The sequence below is a fragment of the Stigmatopora argus genome, chromosome 8 (assembly GCF_051989625.1).
Source record: "Stigmatopora argus isolate UIUO_Sarg chromosome 8, RoL_Sarg_1.0, whole genome shotgun sequence".
NCBI lineage: Eukaryota > Metazoa > Chordata > Actinopteri > Syngnathiformes > Syngnathidae > Stigmatopora > Stigmatopora argus.
Window position 1 is genome coordinate 8,216,226 of NC_135394.1, and position 21,749 is coordinate 8,237,974.

At 39.1% G+C, this 21,749-nt stretch overlaps 1 protein-coding gene across 4 annotated transcripts in view; it reads right to left on the reverse strand.

Moving 5' to 3' along the window:
- Positions 1–6,211: 6,211 nt before the first annotated feature.
- ttll7 (tubulin tyrosine ligase-like family, member 7) overlaps positions 6,212–21,749 on the reverse strand; it is a 50,780-nt gene continuing 35,242 nt past the window's right edge. For 2 of the 4 annotated variants that reach the window (XM_077606531.1, XM_077606532.1), the window contains 8 exons: positions 20,074–20,369; positions 19,514–19,648; positions 17,339–17,419; positions 15,756–15,916; positions 12,458–12,631; positions 10,960–11,066; positions 7,768–7,853; positions 6,212–7,597 (listed from right to left, as the gene is read on the reverse strand). In XM_077606531.1, the coding sequence (XP_077462657.1) occupies positions 7,771–7,853; positions 10,960–11,066; positions 12,458–12,631; positions 15,756–15,916; positions 17,339–17,419; positions 19,514–19,648; positions 20,074–20,369 (1,037 nt within the window). In that variant the 3' untranslated portion in view covers positions 6,212–7,597; positions 7,768–7,770. The remainder of the gene's footprint in view (positions 7,598–7,767; positions 7,854–10,959; positions 11,067–12,457; positions 12,632–15,755; positions 15,917–17,338; positions 17,420–19,513; positions 19,649–20,073; positions 20,370–21,749) is intronic. The other 2 variants (XR_013301219.1, XM_077606533.1) reach the window with 2 other exon arrangements.

Below are 21,749 nucleotides of genomic sequence, written 5' to 3' on the forward strand. Positions count from 1 at the left end.
GAGAGGTTCACAGGGTCAGCGTGTTTAAATTCCTCCTGGTTTTTGACAAGGAATGAGGTCATAACTTCAAGATGACTGGCTCCAGAGACGATGTTGAGGTTTTTTCTTTTCCCAGCCTGTCTTTAACCTTCTCCGTGTTAGAACCAGACCTGATCGGCCACAACTTGCTTCCTGCAAATCATCACAGTTAAAGTGAAAATTGGAGATGAATTCATGTCCGACATTTTGGCATGACAACATCCAAGGAAGTAAAATAAAAAGAGCAAAATACTATGATTCTTCTGTAGTTTACTACGTCAATCTTTACCAAACTACTAAATACCCATTTTGTATCAGAACTAATTAAAAAAAAACAGCAATGTTTTTTTAAAGCAATTTAAATGTAAAGAAATTAAAATGTTGTAAGGTTTCATTTTGGGCTTGCCATTTCAACTTACCATGACGATTAATTTCAAAACGCAACATCATGTTCTAAATAAGTTTCGTATTTAGAACTTTGTCAAAACTTTCAATCATGTTGAATAATAAAAAATAAAAACGTGAGTATAATAGTTAATCTGCTCTTTGTTTGTTTGTTTTTCCTTGCAAGAATCATCGATTGAAAAAAGGAAACTATTTCAAAAGCATTAGAAAACTAAATAGATTGAGCTTTATTTTTATACACATTGCTGGTAAATGCCAGTAGAAAAAAAAATCTGAAAATTCTTTTTACCCACTCCGAAATATGATTTTTCACATTTGGCAGCTCTGGTGAAGGTAAAACCTTACAGGGCCTAATCCTGAGAGAGTGCCTTTCCCTTCTCTGCGCTGAATATTTATTCGATGCTGCAGGGTCTCTCGCGGTGTTGTAGGTATATAGCAGTGATGTGCGCATTTGTTTTCCTCCCAATGTCCTGTGATGTCTGGTATATGGTCCTAGGTGATATCAATTTTGCATTCCGTGTGTGTGATTATTACTATTAATAATCACATTCAGTTATGTGAAAATGCTGCTTGTGTGCAGGATTTCTCAGGATACATAAGAAACGGTTAATAACAATATAAGAAATACAGTTAGTTTTTGTTGTTATTTACCAGCCTTCATTTTCAAATGATCACATGCACAGCATTCCTTGGGAATCACAATGTCCCATTACTGTTATTTTTAGAACAGGTATGCAGGCCACTCATGTTGTCCTTGGGGTCTACTATGTGTGCTAAAATAAGATCCAGCACACCCACATAACCTAATGAGTGTCCTTAAGATGATGCATATTTCCCTGGCATTTAATTGTGTATAATAATAATAATAATAATGTCATTTTCATTCATGTCATTTTCATCGTTGACATTCCAGAGAGTCTTAAAATTAAATTCCAATACTATATTAACCATTTAGTGTCTTGAAAGCCATAGGTAGACAATGGTGGATGACACTGTTTGAATTACAGTGTGGTTTGCTAAAATAAAACTTATTTGAGATGATCTGGTCGCAAAAAAGTTGGAATCCCTTTCAGACATTTCAGGAGCTACAAAGAAATAAAGACGATGGGTATAGAACTGAAAAATAGAAATACAGCACAGTTTATCATAACAATCCATTACTTTCTTGGAAATGTGTCTTGCTACAAGTGGTGCAATGATGAACAATTTTGCATGGTTTTCTTAAGGATCTTATGGAAAATTGTGCTGCAAAAGCATTGCAATGTTTACATTCCAATAATAGTTTGAGAAAAGTAACAACTCTGCCTGCTAGAGGTGTGAAAATATCTTTGTATTAAATACAGATCAGTGAATCCACCATAAATTTACATAGAACTATGAATACGTTTGATTCCTGAATCACCCTCGTGGATGAGATTCATAAACAGGAATACATTACGACAGTTTTACATTTTTTTGTGTATGAGAGCCAGCTATAGTCTTTTTGCCTACAATGTTTGTGACTTGACAAGGGGAAAAATGCATCTTCTTAACAATACTATTATACTGTATTTCAGAGTTATCGTACAACACTATGATGTTTATTGGTTGAATTACAGGCAAAATGAGTGACTGACTTTTCCTCCTGTCTCAGGCCGCCCGGAGAAGATTTATTGATGATATCCCAGCCTGCAAGGTTCAATGAATCCCCTAGAGCTCTCACACCAAACGGATGAAGAGACCCTGGACACTTTTTCTTTTTTTTAACCCAGTAGCTCACTACTCAAAGAAGAAACGGTATGTACACAAAGACACACACACCTCAATTATTCTCATTGTGAGTCCTCTCACTCGTTGCTAAGAGCAATGATCACAGGGTAAATCGATGGCCAGTCAGGTTTTCTCCCATCATGTGTTGATCTTGCTCGTGCAGATCGAGCCCACCTCTATCTGCACGAGCAATCCTCGCAGTTGGAAGCAAAAGTGACTTCCTGTCCTCCAGTCCCTCACATTAATACCGTTATTACTCGGCTTCAGATGTCATGAGCGTGCGAACACACATGTAGACACACTCAGTGAATGATGACAGTATGCAGAGCTGTGCTGTGTTGGGAGTCTTTGAGTGTCAAAACCAAAGTCATTGAAAGTAATGCAGTTAAGCCTGATGCATGAAAGTTTTTGTAGTTTGCTGAACTGGTGGCACGGTGAAAAGTGATTAACACGTGCATCGCACATTTCTGAGATCGAGGGTTTAATCCTCTGGCCTTCCTGTGGCGTTTACATGAGCTCCCATTGCCTGTGTGAATTTTCCTGCCACCTTCCAAAAATATGCATGGACTGATTGAAAACTCAAGTGTAACTTTGTGGTAGTTAGCTAGGATAGGCTCCTTCACCCCCGAGACTCTATGTGAGGATAAGCAGTTCAAAAGATCAATGAACGAATGTAATTTGCTGAACTATGAACTGTCATGTACAATTATTCAAACTAAGTGTATTGTTATTTTAATAGAACAGTCACAGTTGCCATCTCCCTGGAAGAAAAATTAAGGACATCTCGTTAGAAGAGCTGGCCAGGCCGATAACCATCATTCTTTGGTTGTTTTGCACATTTGCACATTTGAGTGACATAAGCACACAGGGGAAAACAATGGTATTGACATGCTGACTGATATAAAATGGAAATGCAGTCCAGTTATTAATCTACATATGACGACACATCACCTGTTACACAGCCAGTGATTTTCCACTCCCTGCTCCACTTCCAGCCAGAAACGCCATCTCAACACCCAATTCAGCTCACCTGCCAACACACTATCGACGCATCCTAATCAGCCCAGCATGTATACTTTGCCACATTGTTCTGTGCACTATGCCAGCATATCATTAGCCTGCTCACACGGTGTCAACTTTACTCAGTAAATCCCTAGCCTAGTTGATTAAGGATCTCTGTTGCCACTAAAGAATTCCATCACTTGGTAAAAGTTATTTTTACCTCCCTCGCTGTGTGTATTAAGGACACTGACAAACAATTATTATTTTCTGTTTTCTAACTCTGTCATATGCATCTTGGGCATTTTAAGGTTAAATATGTAAAGTTGTAGCTAGTAGTATAAATAGTTAGTTTATGCAGGGTGAAATAAAATAATGCAAGGAATTACTATTTCTGAGGGTAATCTGGAATTTGGAATATTATTTTTTTAAGTAATGGAGCCTAACTGCTTGCCTATCTATCTGCCACCATGGAAATAAATTGTCACAATTCACCCTCTGCACTGTCGCGACAATAAATTATGTGCTTGAACATTGGGCGTCAGCGGTTCACACTGAATAAATAATTACATTCTGATAGAAGGCGAGCGGACCGGCGGCTTGAGTGGTTAGCACGTCGACCTCACAGCTCTGGGGTTATGGGTTCAAATCCAGGTCGATCCACCTGTGCGGAGTTTGTATGTTCGCCTGCGTGAGTTTTCTCCGGGTACTTCGGTTTCCTCCCACATTCCAAAAACATGCATAGTAGGCTAATTGGACACTCTAAATTGCTCCTAGGTATGGGTGTGAGAGTGAATGGTCGTTTGTGTACTCGTGCTCTGCGATTGGCTGGTCACCTGTTCAGGGTGTCTCCCGCTTCTGGCCTGAAGTCAGCTGGGATAGGCTCCAGCACCCACCGCGACCCTAGTGAGGATGAAGCGGTTCAGAAAATGAATTAATGAATGAATGATAGAAGGAAAAATGATTAAGAGAATGAAGTGCTGGTAATTCATACTCTAATACCAATCCAGTGCGGCTAGAATACCTTAGACTAATTTAAGTCCATTGCTCCGTAAACCAATGTATTGCATCTACTTTCAATATGTGGATATACATACAATATGTTTGAGCCTCATCTTTTACGATTATACTAAAAAATGATGAATAGTGAACTCATTGTCGGCTGGCATACCACAATGCTTGTTTTGTATGCTTTTGTACACATATGGATGGATGTATTAAACATCCCTTCTGTAATTATGGCTGGATCTTATAAATATTTAAATTGAATATTAACACCCAAACAAAAACGGCATTGACTTGAATATTTTACATAAATCCTTGCATCCATTTACTGGGATCGTTTGAATGCATATGGTGGCAAACACACGCATGGTAAATACCTGGGCTTCGGACTGGGAGAGTCTTGTGTGTGTGTTTCTGCGTAGGTTTACGCGTCAGTACGAGGCAGGTAGCCTGCTGAGAGTAAAGATGTTGTAAAACAAGCAACACATATAATTGTACTACAGCACTTGTCACTCAACATGTCCCTTACCAATGCAAGCATGGCACAGATATGTCAATGCAACAAAGCGGTCAGTTATGTGAAGTCTTGAAAAATACTAACTGGAAAAGCATTCAGTGCAGCACCGTCCTCTATCAAGGATAAATTCAATGAAACAATCGTCACTTTTAAGCACGAAACATTGTTTTTCGCCCTGCGATTGGTTGGCCACCGAACAACTTTGTGTTGTTTGGGATGTACATTGCGTTTGTTGGGAAAATATATGTTTCTTCAGGTCAGGCTATTTGTGAGTTCCAGAATATTTTCCAACATACCTATTGTCAAGTTATCATTGTTAACAAGCTATAGGAATGCAGCTTTATGTAACTGTACACAGGCACACTGTATCATTGCAGTATATGTCATCGTACACAAAATGAAAACAGAGCAGACAGAATGTGGACTGACTAACAAGACAGGATACAACAAGGTTTTGATAAGAAAGGTCAGTTTAGAAGGCAATAAAAGTACCACTAGCTTTCAGTTTAAAGCTTCTCTCAAAGGAGGGAAAAGAATGGCAGACATGCTTGGACACAGAAAAAAAAAGACAGCGGTCATTTCATTTATATCAAAAATCGCTGAGAGAAAATGTAGGATTCTGGCAAAATATGAGTTTGACAGACAATAGTCTGAAATGCCTGGTTTCTTATCTTATCTCAAATGTATACCTCTCACACCGTTCTCAAACCGAAAAGGTCGGCTTCGTCCCTTAAAACTTCATTACGAGCGTCTTGATTAAAAATCACAACAACAACAAAAGTAATTGGAAATTAAGTCGGGATAAAGAAAAATTAAATTGATAAAAGTAGGTAAAGGAAGGGTTTTCAGATAGAGAGTGAGATTTGGAAAGGTCACCGCAGAACTGCGTAGCCCCGTTGCTGGGGGACATTTTCTGGACAGCATGACTGGCTCACAGAGACAGGTTGTCAGTTTCTACTCTGCATAGGTCAGGGCCAAGGTGGGACTATAGAACTTTAAGGTCGTGACCTCCACCTCTTCTGCTGACATGACGAGGGAAATGGAGAACGGAGGGTCAGAAGGAACCTAATGCGTTGCTGCCATGCAGGCATGTCCTCATACAAAAATATACAAAGTGAAGGTGTCTTTTTTTCTTAGCTGTGTGACTGTTGAGAGTACGACCTGACTGCAGCAACCTTACTTATTTCAATAGTCTATTGTAGGTGTGAATTCTTAAAACATTTATTACTTGTCTAATTTACTGTCAGTTTTAGTATTAAGATTTTTTTTTCAAGATTTTGATGGCGACAACACCCTTTATTGACAAGCCACCACTGTTAAGGCTATGAAGTGACCCAATTCCATTTTTTTTTTTTTGCATTTATCCAACTCGAGTGAGACCGACGGGCTGAATGGGACAAGTCAGGACATTTGGGCAATTACAAATATGATCTAGGTCACTTTCATATGTGGTTTTAAATCTGATCTGGGCCACAATTTTCAGTAAATGCCTTAGGGGGTGAAAACACATTGAGTCAATTTCTTTGTCTAAACCATTTATTGCTCATAACATTAAAAATCCCTTTCCGTCAATGAAAAATGGTGTCTTTAAAATAATGGAATTAAGCAAATTTGGCATTGTAAATTGATGTTCATGGGTTAAGATTATTCGTGGTTTCAAACAACATTGCTGCTTTAGTTTTTGGCACACCAAATTAGTCTTGACATTGTAACATTTGATGCTCCTGAACGTTCTCGTTCGAACAACACACTTGTTTTCAGTTCTACTTCACATTCATTCACTAGTCCTACGGTGGTTTGCGAAACACTAACCTTAACCCCAATGAAGTAGATGAGCTTTTTACTGGAACAACCACGCTATCTGGGTTTGCGCCAAGAGTCCTCCTAATCATTCAATGTGCTTCACACGAACAGTCTAAATGTGACAGTAAAAGCGCACACTTGATCATTTTCATCTGTACTCACAAGTGACATTTTAAAGGAAAGTGTCCGAACAACCAAACAGAACTTCAAGTATAGTCCCAAACCCAGCTGTGCAAAAAAACAAAACAAAAAAACAAAAATTCACATGCAAACACTTAACAATTCTCTCTGCAAAGGGCATATTTGGAAATGAGAGGTCTGAAATTCATTTGACTCATCGTGCTCTCTTACACTCTAAACATTGTTCAAAATGTTTCCACTTAAAATCCCTGTTGGGTAGGATGTGAACAAAAATGTTGACTGGATATGTCACTTGTGTAAACTGGATAATAATAAGTCACTATAAACATAAATACTCTGATAAGTTACAAAATAAGTTCATATTTCTCGTGAAATCAGAAATCAAACATTTCAAATAGCTTGCAGAAAGTTATATGTTACCATTCCATAGCTGCATTCTGCATCAGCATTAACTGCATTCATGGAACACCTGACAAAATAAAGAAGTTGATAAATAAATAAAGTCATTGCATTGTTATATTATACTTTCCTTTTTACAGTACCATGAGTTCCAGGTCTAAAACAAGTTGTTAAAAAGAGCAATTACAATGTGAGCGGAGGGACGAGTCCACTGTCTTTTGTTTCTGGAGGATGAAGGCAAAGTTAAGGGCGTTCTGGAGCTGGGCCAACATTGATCAAAACATTGTCCATTACAAAACCTCTTGTTGGTCTCTTTTAGGGTAACACCCCATAGTTGAGACTCAATGGGGTGAGCAAAATTTAAGAGCCTTTTGGGTAAGACTCAGGTGACAGACTGAGGTCAAAAAGCCAAAGTCTTTGAAACCGGCATTCCCACGGTGACCTCAGAAGTGTCCCATCCTGGCAGAAAAAAAAGGCTGCATAAGAGTGGCCATGGTGATTTGGCCAAAGCTGGACTAAGGCCACTTCATGATGAACTGGGAGGTCACTGGGAGGAGATACCTAGACAGATGGAGGGAAGGATGAACATAATGAGAGGATTAGAGATCAGGGTAGTCATGCTTTAGAGGTCAGAAAGCTCTTTTATATTAGTGTGCCTGTGTGTACTTAAAATAATAACGAAAGGCAATTTCAACTTGAATTCTTAAGATTCATGAATGGAAAATCCTTACCCATCATTCCGTGGTAAAGACTCTTCTATGACACCTTCCACCGAGACAGAGCAGTGAGGCAGCTCCTGCTAACAGCGTTCCAGTACCTGGGAATGAGACCAGTGTCAGGTTGAGATAAGAGTCATGAGGACCTGAACTTTTCTGCCACCCTCTTCAGTTACTGGAAATGAGGCAGATATGGTTGTCAAAGCAATGTCAGATGGGATGATGAAATCCTGGCTATGGTTCGCTGAAAGTTATTCAAAATGTCAGGGTAGTCAGACCACATGAGACAGTGGCAAGGAGGAATTCTTCCAGACTGATCATTTGAAAGAATACCTCACATTTGATATCACTCTATCTATACCATACCTGCAACAAACAACCTAAACATCTTATATAGCTGATAAAGTTAACGAGAAAATCCCTGATGAGAAAAGTTGATGAGTTTGTCTAATCAATGAAGACTGTGCAGTGAAGAAAATATCTTCTTTTAAGATGGTGCAGAGATGGAACACAAAGTTTTGACAGGTCTCTTTCTTTGGAAAAAGAAAGCTTTGAGACAAATTAGCCGGGAACCTCTTCAAGTGTCGACCGAGGGAGGAAAAAAAAGGAAGGAGTGATGCTGCTGGCGTTCACTGCGGCCTCAAACCCAAGAGAATCAGGATAGATTCAAATGAACTTCACTTATTCCAATGAGTGTCCTTGAAACAGCTTTGAGTGAGCCATCGGTATCCTTACACCATATCCTCCACTATGACTGAACTGCACACACAGTTCAGTTCTTCAAACAAAACGAAAGTATTTTGAGTTTTTGTGAACTGTCTGTTCTCTGTTACTGGAATTTTGGTATGTAAGCAAGGCATGTAAAACACTGTCAGATATATATATTTCTAAGTCAATATTTAAAACACATTGAGGGTTAATGTGTGCCGAGTGTTCCTCTGCTCTTCTCCTATGCACTTTGAGCCTATTCTGCCCTTGGAAAGAATCGCTCTGGTGGTAATCATGCATATCTGACATCCGTGCAGGACCCTGCCACTGCTGGGTACATTTAATTGGAGTCTAAATTTGCCGTCTTCCAGGTCCGTCCTCACTTTGATCACAAAGATCTCGGTAACAACGTGGTGCTGTCATGAAAGCCAGGGGGAGACTTGCTCATGCACTTCTGGTTTCATCTATCAACTGAGACAGAACTCTACTCTCCAGCCCTATTTTTCATATTCCCATTTAAACAGCCATACCTGACAGGCCTTCCATGCCACTCCACACAACTGCCATACTGTATTAAGAGGCCCAACAAACGGATTTACCCACAGGAAGGATAAGGGGGTGGGGGGCTTCTATGATAGCTGACGCAATCATAGACCAAATGGTCCAAAGCGGTTTGAAGGTTATCTACGGCCCAAATTCTAGCCGGAACCCCAATTAACCCTAATTACTTCTCAAATGGATGAAGGTTCACGGAATCTAAAAGTTTTGTTTCGTCTTGGGGAAGAGGCATACAATTTTCGGATTAACAAGTAGTATGTCATTAGTGGATCTATTTAGCCAGTTCCTCTCATCTGCCCACACGAAGCTGAAGGACTTTTTCTGAGACTCACAAGCCTGTTGACACATTTGGTTAGACTACTCCGCAGGGAAGGATGCTTGAATGACAAGGCAACAACAGAAACCTGTAGACCCCAGTTACAGAATCACTTCACTGTCTGCCTGTCGTTGGTTTGATTCTTGGTTTGTCCTTTTTTAGGAGTGGGTGTTTGTGACTTTGTGAGCCTGTGGATGTATATATGATAATTTGTAGATGCCTAACATATTCTCTCGCTTGGATTTTATAGTGAATTAGTCTTTTAATGGGGTCTATAATAAGAGGTCTTCTTATCCGCTTCAAGTTGAAAGTATGTCCCTAGGGCAATATTTACACTACTGGTCTCTTTCAGGTTGTTAGTTCTGATGTAGATTAGTATGCCTATTTATATGTAATTTGAAACTGTTCCATAACTTTTATTCCTTAATACGTTTGAATTACTTTTTTAACTGATTTGAAGGGAGACAAGTTTTATCCTGCAATTTGTTGTTGGAAACCATGCTCAGTGATTCTGCTAAAGGTCTTGTTTTTGGTGAAGCATGAAAATAGTAAATTATTTTTGGCTGTCTTGACAGGCCTGATTCCGTTATAATTTTCTCCAATTGATTTTTTTCCCTTTTGGTGCTTTGTTAACCCATAGTGTAAATGAATTCTGCCAATTTGGAGCAATAAATAAAGTGAATTTAAAATAGTATAAAACCATTTATTGTTCCAACTTGGTGGTAAGGCACTTTCTGGTTCCAGCATGATCATGTCCCAGTACACCTATCAAGATCTATGAAGACATCCTGAGTGACTGGTTAAATACACAAATTATGGCAGACACTGTAATCCAGGCCCACTCTCAGATCGAACATAAATTACCCACCATTCTCACAAAAGGACAACAAACTCACAGATGCACACAAAATATAAAGTGGAAAAAATCATAGCTGCAAATGAGCTGAAATGTGATTTGTTTTCATTCTGAGCAAAATGGCCAGGCAATATTCCAGGTTCTTTTTGAAATTAAATATATAATTAGTATTTTTTTTTTACAGTATAATTATTATTTATTCATTTCCACGTGACCTTTAAAAACAGTGTGATAAGTAGTATACAAAAGACAATCAAAATATATTGTGGTGGCATACATTAAATTCAGAGAGGGGTTACCTGGCAAGTGAATGTTTGGCAGGACTACCGTCAGTCGAAAATCAGCCAAGTGATGCAAAAACTCCTTATTAATATTTTTTGGTTTGGTGCAAAGTGATGCCGAATTTATATAAAATGCACTCAGGCAAAAATGTATTGAATGAAAATCTCAGTTTTAGCATGTGGCAACATGGTGACGCAAATAAAGCCAGGCTTTACGTAGGTTGCAGCATTGACAAACTCCAAACACTCTCAATATGCCTTCTTCTCCTTCCTGTCAAAAACGGTGTATACACAATTTAGAATTGAATCTCAAATCCGAATGAGCCATCACTTCAAATCAAGAGAGAGGAAGGAGAGGAAACCATGCTCGACTGTTGGTGCGCAAGGCCCGAGCATACATTCCAGCAGTGACAAGCAGAAGCCAGTAATCAAGGGACAGTGTTGGAATATGAGGGTTAGGGTTTAGCACAACTAAACCAAGCAGAGACCTGCATCAGGGGGCGAAGAGACGGCGGAAGAAGAGGAAGAGGAAGCGGCAACGACAGCAGCAGGAGTGGAGCCATGGGTAGAGGTTGGTCCAGCGGCAAATGGTACGCTTTTTTCACAAGATATATATAGACAGAAGAATTCAGGAGAGACAGGCACATGCATGCTTGAATAAAGTCTCCAGGTTATAGCTATAGCCAATCATAGATACAACACTCATTCTTTTCATGCTTGCAGGAGTTATGAAATTCAAGTGTTAACTATTAAGAACGTGTCTTCTTCCATCTTCCATTCTTACATTAAACAAACATGAGAACAAAACTGAGGCTGATCCTTGAGCATTCAAATACTCTGTGGTTGTACAACCAGCAGTATGAACCCAAGGCTCGCAGAGTTCTGGGGCTTTTACACTGTAGGTGATAAGTGATAGCCTGTTAAAATATGCTCGAGAGTTATAAATCATGTAAAACGAGGCCTCGGGAAAAGAGGAGCTCTGTCTCTCATAAGGTCATTTGCTACACAGGCTCATCTGGGCTCTAATTGAATTAAGTAGGCCTCAGGGGAGCCAGGGCTAACCTGAGCACTAATCTGTGGGCCGTTTTTTCCCATTAACAACACACTCACCCTCCCCTCTCTCTGCTTTCTCCTGGGTGCTGGCCCAAAGCATATACGCTTCAAAAGTTCACTCACTAAACTTGAGCGGCTGCTTTCCTGCAGGTATTAACCTGAAAGAGGATGATTTTTGGTGGCCTTCATTATATCCTCATTGGGTTTTTGTGATGGAAGTAATGGCTCTGAGGCTCTTTGAAGGAGGCGTGCTTCCTGGGAAATTAAAATGTTTAACATTTTCTTGACCGCATTAAGACTCTGTCACTCTGAATCTATTGCAGAGACCAATATGCACACATTTAAAGTCAGGTACTGTACTTCTGGTTCTGGATACGGGTAGATTTCACTTAATTCAAGAGGAAAAGCAGACATGTTGTCGATGTTAACTAAATGATATTGAAAATGAAATGCACATTTTGTTTTGAGCACTCTATTATGATTTGAGGAAGCTTTTATTTCATAAACTGATACAGTTGTATGTTTGGTAGCGATGTCAAATGAAGAAATGCTGAAATATTTCAAATCTAAGGCATCGTTTTGCCCCAAAATTGATAAGTTTTTGACTGTTACGCAAGAGGACACTCTGTCTGATTGTGAATATCTGCTTTGATTTTTTTGCGTCTTTTAAATCCATGTGGACCGGGCAAAGAAACTAAAGAAACTCTTAATCCATGTCTGTAGAATTAAGGCTCAAAGATTTGTGTCAAGATTTTTGAATCCGGAGAAAAACTTGACTTTAATCCCAACCAAAAAAAATGTATCCAATACTATTATACGGCTACGCAGATGGGAAGCTTACTATACAGTACATAAGAAACCCTTTAAACAAACAAAGAAACTTTTCTAAGATGAGTGGACTTCGCAAGAAGTCTTTTTTTCCCCACTTCTCACCTGGTGTCATCCCATTCTGGGCTGAGTCCAGTCAAAGAGCCCCGGGATTCAGAGACAAACTTGTAGACAACTAATAAACAGTCTCGGCACAGCTGCACCAGCCTGCGGCAGCATTGCATCTCCTGAGGCGAAACCACCTCACTGCTCTTCCTGAAGCTCGTCTCCCAAGATGAACTAAAGGGCAAAAAATAAACACAGTTAAGTTTACACTCTAACATTTAAGATTTCGTAAAAATTGACTTTTCTTTACAACTAACTTTCAGTTTCAAAAAGGTAAGTTAGAATATACAAAGAGTATCTTCAAATGGTGGACCTTGCAACGGGTCCAAACCAGGTCAAGCTCTTATGTGGACCCATGGTCAATTCCTATTTAAAATTATGTGCAATGCTATACAGTTATTTAGGCATAATTCCAAAATAAGCGTGGACTGTTTTAAGAGTTTGTGTATACATAGCATTTAATATTTCTCTATATATTTTCTATACACTTCATTCATGGTTGCATTAGCAGGATGAAAAATTAAATAGTTTTTGTTATATACAGATCGTAGTGTCATGTCTGTTTTATCAATTTGAACATACACATTTCTTCTGTCTTGCAGACGTACAGAAAGAGACCGTTGCACAAAGAGGAAGGCTGAAACCAATCCAAGTACAGTTAACACCTTTTTAAACCCCGGACATACCACTGACTGAGATCAAGCTTCAACATTGGAGCTACAGAACCCTGGGTGGTATGTTTGATGTCTACCCTCTTCCACTGCTTAGGGGGGTGGGAGCTAACTTCTCTGAAAGGCTTCAAAACTGTTCCATTCCCCAACTCCTAAACGTTTTCAAAGTCTGTTAAATTCATCGCCCACAATGCAGCTGGGATGTTTGATTGTAGCTAAGTCCCTTAGATAAAGTATCAAACAAGCGCCAGAGAGGAGCAAGGTGGAGGAGTTGCTCTTGGATTGGGATCAGGCTTTTGCAGTGCTCTTCTTTACTGTGGCTGCGTGACACCAGGACCCCCTGGTGTGTCCATCCATGTTGGGGCGGTAACCCGCTGTTAGGAGATGTTACATGGACAATATACAAGCAAGCTAGTTGGATCAAGCAGAGCCTGCTGTGATCACACAAAAGCTCCACAAGGCGCAGCTGCTGGTGGTAGCAGAAGCTAAAATAATCCTCGTGGGCTACTGAGCCAAAAAACTGTCTTCAACCATTTTTTATATTATGTCTTACTCCTAATGACAGCATTAACTATATGAATTTGCTTGCTATTTGCTTTTTTTTTTTAAATTATGCCTTCAATGGCAGTTGTTGTATAACAGTGGTTAACAACTTTTATTTTAGTTTTCAATTAAAAGTATTTCATATGCCAAGTATTAAGATAACCTCTTATTTTAAAAACAATGCGCTGTGCTGGTTGACATACACACCACATTTAGAAAAAGGAGAATTTAGAATTTGGTAAGGGCAATTAGTGAATCCATTTATACTATAATATATACACAGTATACTGTTGAAAACAAGTTCAGAATTTGAATCATGTAACATGCTATTAACATTTTTATTATTACACTACAGAGTCGTTAAACAGTCTTTTTTTTTAAAGTCTGTAGCAAAACAGCTAAACCCAGATTCTCGTGACTTGTGAACATATACAAGTTCAATAATATGAGCTACTGATGTCGCACTTTAATCACGGAATTACACGAAATACTAACAAAGGCTCCCTGGCCTTTCAAAATGGTCTCCAATATGGTCCAGTTTTTTTCCAAAATCATGTAGAAGGCTTGCCTGATGTCCAGAAGACAGTTATTAAAATCCTCCACAAGGAGGGTTAGCCAACAAAGGTTATCACACGAGAGATTGGCTTTTGTCAGAGTTCTGTATCAAAGCCAATTCATATTGCAGGGAAGGAAGAAGTGTTGGAGAAAAGGTTAGAAGCAACAATAATCGCATCTGTGATTCATTTAAGAATTTCAAGGAACTTTAAAATGAGTGGAATGAGCCTAGAGTTGATGCACCAAGTCTTTTGTGGATAGATATAAGAGTTTTTTTTTTCTAATTGCTGCATTCCAAATCACTCCTGAACCAGAGAAAGTGACAAGCATCCTACACAGACTATGGAGGGGGGAAAATTTGCAGTTCCATTAAGTTTCCATTGTTATGACAACATTGTCATCTGAATGCAAAGCCTTGCAACATTCAAAGAGTAAATCGTTTTCAGATTTTTGTCATGCGCAAACTACAACTCTCTGCTATGTATATTTGGATCTTGCTTTCCCATTTCACAAACAAGGTACATGAAACTGTTTGTTGTTCTTGCAGTGACTCATGTTGCAAACTGTGGTAAAAAGTAGATTCAAGGAAAATGTTTCAATAGATCATCAAAGTCTCTGATAACAAGCTAAAGCAGAGGCAGTAAAGATCCATCAATTATTTTCTTTCAGCGCCAAATAGTGATTTTTTTCTTCCTCTTTTACCTGTGAAAGTGTCCTGAACAGCAACCAAGATTGGTGACATTAATTTGCACTCTGTCTCCACAGAGTTGCATGTTTGTTTCATTGCCAAAAAGTTTGTAGGAACCTGCAGGAGGATGTGATTAAGTTTGTCAATCCCCTTCTGCCAGTTTGTGTTGTTTCCATGAACAAACTATAGATAAACTGAATTACTGCTGCAGTCAGAAAGACTCGAGCATTGATGATTAATGCGACAGAGGTATTGCCATAGATGAAAGTCTTCCTGACAGTTTGATGGAGAAATAATTGGCTTGCTGTTGCACTTGTTTAGGAATACTCTTAAAACTGCTTACCTAAACAGTAAGGTATCATTGAGGATCTTTAACAATTGAGATGAAATTGTATCAATTTTCTTCCAGCACTCCATTCTGATCACTTGTCATACATTCCAGTTTCCACTCTTTGTTTTTGTGCAGTCAGATTACAACTTCTGTTTTTTCCAATTACATTTCAAAGGCAATAAAGTGTTATACTCTGCATGTTTCTGGGATGTGGGAAGAAAACCGGTGCACCCGGAGCAAACCCACGCAAGCCAGAGGAGAACATGCAAACTCCAGAGTGAGAAAGCTGGGATCGAACCGTCAACCTCAGAACTGTCAGACGTTTGTAATTGTTCATTATCAGCGAAACCTTTCAAGACATGCGAAGGAAGGGCAGAACATTTTGAAAAAAAGCTCACTTGTTCAAAGTATGGAACATTTGTCCTCACAACACAAAGCATAAAATCATCCAAGCAACAGCTCATAGCTCAAATATATTGCTGTATTGACATCTCCTAGTACAGTACTTACCCAGAATTAGAGAAGCAGTTCCAGAGACCCTGGCCATGACTCCAGAGTAGTCTATTAAAGACACGGTTAAACATGCGGTACAGGTGGAGGTTTTCCAAATCTGGCTCTTTCCAAATTCGCTGTAAGGCTAAGCGCACGTTGTTCCTCACAATGTCCAAAACCTGTCAGAGTATAAAAGCAACAGGAAAAAATGAGATGGACAGAGGAGAAATGTGTACTTTTCTGTGCATATCTATCTACTTAAGAGTGATTGACTAGCTGATGCCGCCACTTGTTCAATATGTACAGCTGTTCAACACATGGGTTGCACTATAGGGCTTTCTTTATGTTGCATCTTTAATTAACCATCTTGAAGTAAATGTTCACTCTTGCTCACACAACATATGCCAACGAATATGTGGAGGTAAAAAGCGCCAGTGGTGAACATTGGCTCTAGAACTAATTGCTCCAACCAAGTCAGTGTTTTGACAGAATATGTCAAAATGTGCGGGCATTTGGGCCAGCCTTCCATCTTCTCTTCAACCAACACCTTTTCTTTTCCACCCACTGTCTTACTTTTTTATACTCTCCAATCACAGAGCTGTGCTGTGGCTTTTTGGACTTTTGATTCCTTGCTCCTCATTACTGACATGCCTGACAGATTGTACGCGCGTGCATGTGTAGTATTTGCGACACGATGAGACAAGATTTGCCTTCACCAACAGGCGAGCCAGACTTGCATAGATGCTGTCAGACAAACTGATAGATGAGTACACACACTAACACAGACATGTTTTGGTATGGTAATCAGATGGCAGGAGCTGTGGGCGCTTCATTCCTGACCTCTGCCTGTTTCTTATTAGGCTGCTCCACTCCAAATCAAACATCAGCGTCACCGCAAAGCCGAGCCCAATGGAGGGAGAACGCGCCGGCTAAGAGATGGCATCATTAGGGGCACGCTTACTGGATGTCATTTCAAATGTTGCCCCGTCTTGTTGTTTGTTTACATCCTCTTTCACTTTTGATAGCCGTAACGATGAGGTAATGAGCTTGATTTTATGTGTTCAAATCCTCAAATGATTGGAAATGAATGTTTGATCCTACAAATATTAAATAAAATGAAAACTATTAATCACAAGTACGTTTAGGGGATACAAAAGTTTGGGACCTTTGACACTTAAATTTCACTGGAAGCACATACATCTCACTTTTTGGATTTGGGGGTACTATAGTCTGATAATTATCACTTTACTCTAAATTTTTAAATAATTATTAAATTGTATAATTCACATGTGCCTCATGCTCTACCTCTAACAATTTAGACACATTTGACGCATCATGCATTAGCTTTTGTTTTTTAGCACTGCATTAATAATGATGATGTAGGCAAAAGCAGAATTGTCGATCGGGGTTTTCTGCCTAAACTCTGAATTTGAGTGGAGTTTTCATGTTCTTCAAATGCCTTTTGTAATATTACATTTGATCAATATAATTAGTAATGTTAGCCTGATTTTAGAACACAGCTGTGGGATGTTCATTGTATTCTTTACATAGGAAAATGTACAAAATGTAACAATATGCAAGATTATATTGTAGCTGCTTACCTTACGTTGTTTAGTCGAGTCTAACTTTACAAGCCAATAGGAGGCTACCTTTGGTTTATGGTATTTCCAGTTATCAAGGATCTGTGGAAAAAAAATAACCATAAAAATATCCATACGTTTTTAAGTGTTAGAACAAAGAGGATTTCCTTACATGAGTTTCAAGTATGCACAACATATTTAGGACTCAATTCAATTGAGATCTTAAATAAGGAAAGGGGGGAGAATTAAAGCACCTAGAAAAATACAATTCTTATTAAAGCCGTGTAGAAAAAGTAGTCACCAATTAAAAAATGTACAAACAAACAAAACATTAAAATCTGCAATTCCGTATATTCTCATTGATTGGCTAAAGCTAATGTGGCCATTATGTAATAAAAAAAAACTATATCCAATGATGGAAAAAAATCCATTCCATTTTCATTTTTACATGCATTATATAACAATTCCTAGAAAGATGATTAAACATTTAACATATTCAGCTTGCTTGCTCCGTGTTTCTTCTCAGGGAAAAATGTGTGCTCATTTGTCACAACTTTATAATATATTGTTTTTGTACAAAGATTACCCTCAATTAAAGCACATAAAAATCGCTTCATATATTTCACCTTTCAGGGGTTGCAAATACAAACAAAATGTAATTTGAGGGCATGGAGGCCAATTAGTTCAGCATGCAAATATCGATGCACTATGCTCTCCACTTGAAACCACAGCAAAAATCAAATGAAGTCTAGAGCCTTCGGCGTGGGTGCTCATCTCCCTTTTTCTGCTGCCCTCATTAAGGATTGTTAGCATTATAGGTGTGATGTTAATTGACTGACATCCTTATAGCACAAATGTGTGTTTACGTGCACACACAAACACAAATTGTTTCGTTTTATTCATTTGAAGAACATTGGACGTGCAGCTATTCTTAAGGAAACAAAGCAGACCCTGTAGTTTGACGCTAATGAGCAAGACAGATAGAATTTAGGTCTTTTTATTTTTTTTATTAGTACTTCCCATTTCAATTTGACTAGTTGACCACAGTGTTTTGCTGCTACTTTGTAAGTCAGAGTTAAAGAGGGTCCAGAGTCCGTCTGTCTTTTGAGCACCGTGGGGACTCTGGTGCTGAGCAGACAGCTGGTTCTGAGGACAGCCATGGCTTTTATAACGGCCCGAGTCAGAAAATTAGACAGATGGGTGCTTTCATCGAACTCCCAGGCACATTCATTTGACTGAGGTGTTGTTGCTCCTCATAGAAATTCAAGGTGAAATTTTGCCTTGAATATGTAACAAAAAGATTGTGTTAACGCATTATTGTGTCTAGACTGCCAATGCTTCTATGCCTTTATTATTTATGGCCTCCAACATCTGAATAAAATTATGATCACAAGAAAAGTGTAGAAATGAGAAAAAGTTTCTTTTTTTTCTCTTAGAAAGTTTGTGAAAGCAGTATGATGTCCTGTGAAAGGCAATGGAAGCCTGGCCAAGAAATGATGTGCTATTGTACAAAAAATGGGCTAAGCTCTAATTAGGCTACATTATTGACCGGACCTAGCCACAGAAGGGTCTCTGGGAGGAAAAGTGCATCACAAATTCTTCATTGGTTATTCCAACATACTTCAAATAAAACCAGTGATCCCAAAACAATTATACCAGTCTAAACAATCCTCTTAAAACATTCATTTTCCATACAGCTTATCCTCACGAGGTTCACCAAATGCTGGAGCCTGATACAACCTTAATTGGTTGCAAACCAATTCATTCATTCATTCATTTTTAGTACCACTTATCCTCACAAGAGTCACAGGGGGAGCTGGAGCCTATCCCAGCTAATTACGGGCACCAGGCAGGCGACACCCTGAATTGGTGGCCAGCCAATCACAGGGTGCCAGCTACTACTCTTCCACTTAACAACTTGGGACAAACATTTCTCCTGCCTGAAATGCATAGTTAGAGCAGTCATGGTATATTTTTTCAAAATAATTTCTCGGAAAATTACTAATATAATATTAGCTGGTAGCATCTTAGGGCCTTCTCAAAGAAAGTTAAAGAAAAATAGGAACAATATATTTAATTCTGATGATCGTACCATGAATAGATGGACATTTACTACATATCTTGTGCATCTTCCTTTTGACATGAGTGCTCATGACAGTTGTACTATAAAAACACATGCTGAGGTCGTCCACTCACCTCATCGAGGACTATCTCGGCCTCCTCCTCCGTTTTACCAGGAAATCTGATCCTTATCGCCATGAGCGCAGTCAGAGTCTGACGCACAAGCTCTTCCTCTTGCTCTTTACTTCTTAGGTTGATAAGTGGATCAACCTAAACACATGTTCATGAAGATTTTAGTTGCCAAGAGGGGTTTCTTATATAATGTGACAGCTTATATGATGGTATGTAATAGCATTTTACGTGACAATCCATGCATGTAGAAGTTATCTTTGTAGTGATTTCATTTGTAATATTTTAACGTGTTAACGTTAATCCCAATTTAACGCTTTAAATGTTCACAACATAGTTGTATATCTTTCACAAGTGTAAACATTACAAGTTACAAGATGAGATATAATTAACTTGGAAAACAATATTCTAATATGTACAAAGGTTATAAGTAGGAGAATGGAAGAGCCTGGCGCAAAACAACAGATTGCCATTATTTTAACAGGGAAGAGTTGGAAGATGCAGAATGACAAAAATAAAAGTTCGCAGAGAGGAAGCAAAGTGCGACTGTGCACGTGTGATCTTACAATGGTGGAGTGGATGGTGCCCAGGCTGTTGCTATGAGGAACCCGATGGGCAGAGCCACTGCGGCTTAGAGAATGAGAGCGTAGTGTTGCAGAGCTCGGCCGGACAAGGGCCGTGATGACGGGAACGTTGAAGGAGGGCCTTGTGGACAGACCTCGCACTTCACCGGGTGATGAGAGTGAAGCAATGGAGCGAGGGCAGGAGATGGAGCGCCTGATTGGGCTGGAGAGATTCAGAGAAGCCGAAGTAGCTGGACTGGTTTTGATTGGCTTGACTACTGGTTTCCAATGCATCCGACCTGTGTACGTAAAAACAGTGCCTTTCGGTTGTTGTAGCAAGATGGTTTACAAATAACATGTTCGTTCATTCATTTATTTTCCATTCCGCATATCCTCACAAGGTTTGCTGGGGTACTGGGAGCTTCCCCAGCCAACTTTGGACTCACACTCATATGTAGGGACAATTAATAGTGTTCAACCACACGACCCTGCATGATTTTGGGTTATGGGAGAAAACCACAGTCAATGTATTTTTATACATTTTTACTCTATGTAGATTTACTGTGTGTGCAGCACATGAGTGTATGTAAATCCAAGTGAGACTGGTCAAGTATTTGTGCTTTAGATGCCAAATGAGGGCATTACGGGGCTTACTCATTCAACCCTTTGATGGCTGGTTGTGAAGTGGGTCTTAGCAAGTTGAAGCCTTTCTCTGTAAAACAACCATTTACATGGTCATTCACACTCCAAATATTTTACAGCTTTGTCTCCTATTTTGTTACAAACATAATAAACTCGTGCAAGAATCCATTTCCCCTAACACTCAGTAACTTGAGTGTTTTTCTTCTCTCTTACAAGGTTGAAACGAGGACTGTAATGAAAAGTGCAGTCTGTAGTAGAAATTCATGGAAATTTCACAAAACATTTCACATGTATATAATGTTTGTTTCTCATAATAAAACAGGTAGCGTTTCAGCTACCTTTTTCTCTTTAACTTTATTTTCTTCGCTTCTTTCACTCTTTTCAAAATATATAAATATCTGCCAGTATTTTTCATCTGCATGCAAAACCGGAAACATTTATCTTGCCAGAGATCCATTTCAGAGACAACTTTAAAATTTTCTGAGTAATCAGAGAAAACCAGTTCAAAAACACTGGGGGTAAATTCCGCAATTATGTCTGATCTGATATCTGATCTCAGCTCTTTTGACTGTGAGATGTAAAAAGCAAACCACATTAAAATCAACATTTATAATATGCAAGAGCATTTCTAGTTGGACAAATAACTTGTAGGTAGGGCCAGATTATGGGAAACATTTAGGATAAAAGGGGCAATTTACAGTGTTCAACCAGCCTGCATGCATGTTTTGGGGATGTGGGAGGAAACCGGAGTACACTGAGAAAACCCATGCAAATCCAGAGAGAACATGCAACATTTTTTTTACCTAAGTCTACAATGTCTTGTGTGTCTTGTGTCTGTCTTGCTACTGCAACCAAGAAATTTCCCGAATACAGGATGAAATAAAGTTCTAACCTAACCTAAACAGCACTGAGGTCAGTCGAGCCCTGGGATCAAGGGTGTGCCACTCTGCAACTTTAATTTTAATTTTGTCTCTAAATATTTAGCATGTCGCTAATTTCTAGGGCAGGGTGAGATATGTCGTACATGATGCATACAT